Source organism: Portunus trituberculatus, chromosome 38 (assembly GCF_017591435.1).
Source record: "Portunus trituberculatus isolate SZX2019 chromosome 38, ASM1759143v1, whole genome shotgun sequence".
Lineage (NCBI taxonomy): Eukaryota > Metazoa > Arthropoda > Malacostraca > Decapoda > Portunidae > Portunus > Portunus trituberculatus.
Window position 1 is genome coordinate 20711262 of NC_059292.1, and position 5000 is coordinate 20716261.

The 5000-nt window shown below is 58.4% G+C and overlaps 1 protein-coding gene across 1 annotated transcript in view; it reads left to right on the forward strand.

Moving 5' to 3' along the window:
- Positions 1 to 5000, forward strand: part of LOC123515087 (dual specificity protein phosphatase 10-like) — a 28759-nt gene that overhangs the window by 13951 nt on the left and 9808 nt on the right. The window contains exons 3-4 of the mRNA XM_045273511.1: positions 3011 to 3276; positions 3425 to 3572. Coding sequence (XP_045129446.1) covers positions 3011 to 3276; positions 3425 to 3572 — 414 coding nt within the window. The remainder of the gene's footprint in view (positions 1 to 3010; positions 3277 to 3424; positions 3573 to 5000) is intronic.

Consider the following 5000-nt stretch of genomic DNA (forward strand, 5'->3'; position numbering starts at 1 on the left):
GTTGTAGGCCGAGCTAGGCGTACACAGGGCCGCTCAGGTGCCCGGACGCCGCCACCCCCGCCCTTGAGGCCTCCGCCCTTCATTCTCCAACCTACTTCTGGGGGTGAGGGTGGTACGGTGCTATAGGAGTGTCATGGTGATCGCGGCGCCTGGAATCACCTGGTGTGTGGGGCGGGGCCAAGGGAAGGGCAGGTGGCCCGCCGTGCCTGGATTGGTATGAGAGTTGGCACGCCTGAGACCATGTTCGTGTGGCGCTGATGTGTCGGGTCCCGCCTTACCATTGATGGCTATTCATACTCTAATCTGCCGTGGAGCTTGCAATGGCAGAGTTAACGACACCAGTGAAGACTGAACACCTTACAAGACGGTGCACTTTTTGTCACCACTGATCAGTACTCTGCCGTCACTGTTACTGTCGCCGCTGCCAGCACTAGACGACAGCTGCTCTTTTCTCCATTATGAAGTCGTCAAGTGAATTATTGCACGGCTCACCATTTCCAAATGAATGGGAGGTGGTGACGGGGAGGCACGGAGCGACCTTACAACTGGCCCGGCGATGACTCATGCCGCCTCATTTACATGTTCGGGTAATGTGACGAGGATCTTCAGGTGATCGAGGCGCAGCAGAGCGTGCAGCCTTCACCTTGAGTCTGCCACGCCCTCTGCAGGACAAGTGTGTGGGGTAGGAGGGAGTGTGGCCGTGGGAGGCTGGTTGAGTATCGGGGTTTGATGTGGAAACCGTGCGGGGCGGAGGGCGATGACTAATGTTGCGGTGGCTTGCTGGCCGCAGCCTCCCTGTGCCGGGACTTGAGAAGCGATACCAGAGTGGCGCCCTCACGCCGCGAACATCCTGGCAGCATTAGGTAAAGAGGGGCAGGAGAGACAGACACAGGTGATGAGAGCAATACCTTTGGGAGAAGGCGCCAGTCAGCACCTGCTCTGAGGCTCCAGTGCAGGTGTACCGAAGCGTGACGTCAACACTACAGCGTCTCCCTCCCCCCCTCCTCCCGTGCTTCTCCCAACCTTCTTGGTGGCTCGTGGCTGCCCGTGCTGGGCTGACTGGTGGCTATACCGACTGAGCTGGAATATGTTTTAAGGTCATGGCATTTGGCCGAGTGGACGAGGCAGAGGCGGCCCCGCAAAGTGACCCATGATCGAGGTCACTTGGGTCGACCTCAGAGTACTGCCCGCCGCCGCTACAACCCAGGCTTGGGGCGGGGCGGGATAGGATTGCGGGGGGTCTGGCAGCCTGCAGCAATGCTGGGTTGGTCAGTCTCTCTCTCTCTCTCTCTCTCTCTCTCTCTCTCTCTCTCTCTCTCTCTCGCCCTGAGGCACAGGGTGAGGATGGCGGCCAGTGGCTGCCTTTCGGGCCACACATGGCTTCGACAGCTCGGCCGGAACCGTCCATCGGCTCGGCGCGGACGAGGTGGCGGCGATGACATGGTCTTTGTGAGCGGCGCTGAAACAGTACCCGGAGTGTCGTAATAATCTCTACTTGATACTGAGTGAGCGCCATGTTGCTGACGTCATGGTCTGTCGGGGATGAGCGACGCATTCCGCCCGGCGAGGCGAGGCGGGTCTGCCAAGCCTGGTGTGCCCGTGCCACCTCGGATCCCCCAAAGGCCGCCACCCCTCACAGTGGTGGCACGGCGGCCCTCCTCCTTGGGCTAAGGATCAGGAGCGGGAACAGAGTGATGGGTGGCGTCCAAGCCGTGGCTGGGCCAGGCATTCGCAGGCTGGCTGCTGCTGCTGCGGCCTGCGGGGCAGCGGGCGGCGGCCTCGAGTGTTGCAGCCTCGCATAACAAACAGTGTCTGGCGCAGGGTCCTTGCTGCCCCCGGCCACAGAGGCGCCTGCGTGCGAGCCTCCCATTATAAGGCCATCAAGTTGAGGTCGTTTAGCAACCCTCTCTTGGCCGCTGAAGACATTTGCAGTGACGTAACAATGAATGGGAGGAGGCAGCCACGGCGACATTAACTCCAGATTATGTTGTTGACACAAACTTTTCCCTCATACATTTGAGTGGTTGTTTTACGCCTTCGCTTCACCCACAGCTCGGGGAGGGGGCCCGTGGGGACGGGGAGAGGCTGTGGTGGTAAGCGGCAGTGTCGAGCACGTGACGTAGCGCTGCGGCGGCGGCTCCTCGGCTTCGTATTTCGCCAGGTGCAGGTGTGCCGGTGTCACCTGCGAGCCGCCGCTACCCCAGCTTCATATGCCCCTCTCTGATGTGCCTCTCACCCTGCCCGTCCCTCTTACCCTTCCCTGCCTCCCTTAAGCTGCCTCGCTGCCGCCACCACTACTTGCCCTGCCAAGGGAATGAATGGCATGAATGGTGACCTTTTTTTTTCTCCTATCAACTAAATATTTCTGTCGGATGAATGACATACAGATAGATAGATAGAGAGAGAGAGAGAGAGAGAGAGAGAGAGAGAGAGTTACAGTAAGTGTATGTTCAGTCCATATACTGTTAACTGGCCGGTATCAGCACCAGCTCCTCGGGGTCAGCAGCTGCTTGGGTCTGTATTGCTGAGCCTTCCCCATCAAGGTGCTCAGGTACCGGCGGCGGTACGTCTTGTCATTCCCGCGGTGCCTGGCTCAGTGCTCGTGGCTCAGACAGGGCAGAGAGTTGCACCGCCAGGCTCACCCAGCGCTAAATGAACCTTCCTTCCCCGCCTCTCCCTACCCTTATACCATTCATGCTAATCCTCTGCAATCCCTCCTCCCTCTCCCCGCATCGCCAGGGTAGAATGTCACCCAGGAGCCAACAGGTTCCTCTATTAGGCTTCCCTGCGGCTGCCACCGTGGCGTTAGGCTTGTCGCGGGTGTCACCTTGCACGCCGGCGTGGTCGGGTGTGGGGCACGAGGCTCAGGCTGCCGCGGTACCATTGCACGTCATTCCTTATGATATAATTGTTAAGTTTGTCTCCTTCCTAAGATTTAAGACCAGTAATGACGTAAGGTCGTAGTGCTGTGTCCCTAACGTTGTTTTTTTTTTCTCTCTTTCTCCCACAGGCGGCTTCCAGGCCTTCGAGCGCGCCTACCCCGAGTTGTGCGAGGATGCCCTCATGCGCACCAAGGATGAAGTGGTGGACACGCACCTTGTGCCCTCCTACGACCCCTACAACAACTGCGTGGGCATGGGTGTCGGCATGGGCATGGGCGGCATTCCTCCCTCCCCGGGTAATGAGGCCGCCATTGAGCAGGCCCAGGCATCCGAGGTCCTTCCCTTCCTTTACATCGGCAACGCCCGGGACGCCCAAGACCTGAGGGTGCTGCAGGTATGCCCGTGTGTGTGTCAGGAGGGGGAGGATGGGTTAGGTCTAATTAATGATTGGTCAGTCAGCGAGCGGTCTCCTGTACAGTGTTCTATGTGTTATTGTGGTTATTATATTAGCTGTGCGTGACTGACATCTCGTGTACTTGCAGGCGCTTGGCATCACACGGGTATTAAACGTGACCTCACACGTGCCCGGCTACCACCAAGACTCCGGCATCTGCTACAAGACGCTGCCCGCCATGGACTCCGGGCACCAGAACCTCAGGCAGTACTTCGACGAGGCCATCCACTTCATCGGTGAGTAGCCCTGCACACACACACACACACACACACACACACACACACACACACACACACACACACACACACACACACACACACACACACTAGAAATATCCATTTCATGTTTGGGGCGCAATGAAAAATGGCCCAAGCTTAGCGTTCTCCATTTACCAGAATTAGATCTGTCGTTTCCATAGATGTAATTGGTGCATTTGGTGCCGCCCCCTGCCATCCCGCCCCCTCTCCCCGCACACACTACAGTAATCCGGCTAATAAAATAATACGCCATTAGAGCAGGAGTGTTGGAGGGTGCGAGAGGGAGCACAGGACGGGAGGAACCATAGCGTAGGGGCGGGACGATGACTCACTGAGGGGGGCGCTGAATAATGGAAGGCTCCTGAGTGAAGGGTGACTCACCTGAGTACTGTGTGTGTGTGTGTGTGTGTGTGTGTGTGTGTGTGTGTGTGTGTGTGTGTGTGTGTGTGTGTGTATTTGTCTTTGTGTGCTGGCTGCGTGTTGCCTTAAGTTATTGCGCGGCGTCCTCGCCGCCCATCGCGCCATACCAGCCACTACTAGGCTCTCATGGTGCTTTATTATGAAAAACTCATTTCTCCGTGCCGCCACTCCATGCCGCGGTGGTGGCGATGAACCTGTCAGGGAACCGGTTGTCGCTGCGCGCATCTTGCCTTGATGCAAACCCTGGTGCACGACTGTGCAAAGCTGGCAGGGGCTAGAGGGGCCTGAGGTCAGCTCTGGGTGACGTGGGTGCCAGGAACGTGGTGACGTGCAGGCGGCGCTCAGACTTAAGGCTCCCGAGCCTCTGGTGTCCCGTAATCGCCTGCGCCCGAGGCTGTGGAGGCGGCGGAGGGGCGGCGCTAATGGAGGCATTGTTTGTGCACAGCGGCCAAGCGTGTTATTGCCTGGCCCAAGTGGCTCCAGCACCCTTGATGCCCTGGGGCGAGGCAGTCACCACACACTCCCACGCTCTCCTTCACACACCTCTGAGCAACAATTTTCATATGGACGCCTGAGTGTGGGAGGCGGTACGGCCTTGGCTCACGACGACCATGGGTCTCTGAAGGCGAGGGTAGGATGGCTACATTCCCGCTGCCTTCAGCTCCTTGGCTGCGTGGCTCAGTCCCATTCCTCCCCGCCCCCTACCGAGGACTCCCCTTCCGCGTAACCAGTGACGCGAGGATCGTTTATTAATTCACAAGTGGGTGACTTTATTATTCTTTGACGGAACACTTGCCGCGGCTTGCGAGGTGGTGACGTCATGACGTGCTCCTCGCCGCTTTACTTCTCGCCTTTGACGTGCTTCAACCCCTCTGGATCGAGACCAGCGAGGCAAGGCATCATTGTGGTGCCGTGCAGTGTGTGCAGTTCAGCCGTGCCCTGGGCGCGGCACGGTGCGGGATCTTCCTGCGGCCTGCATAACAGGCT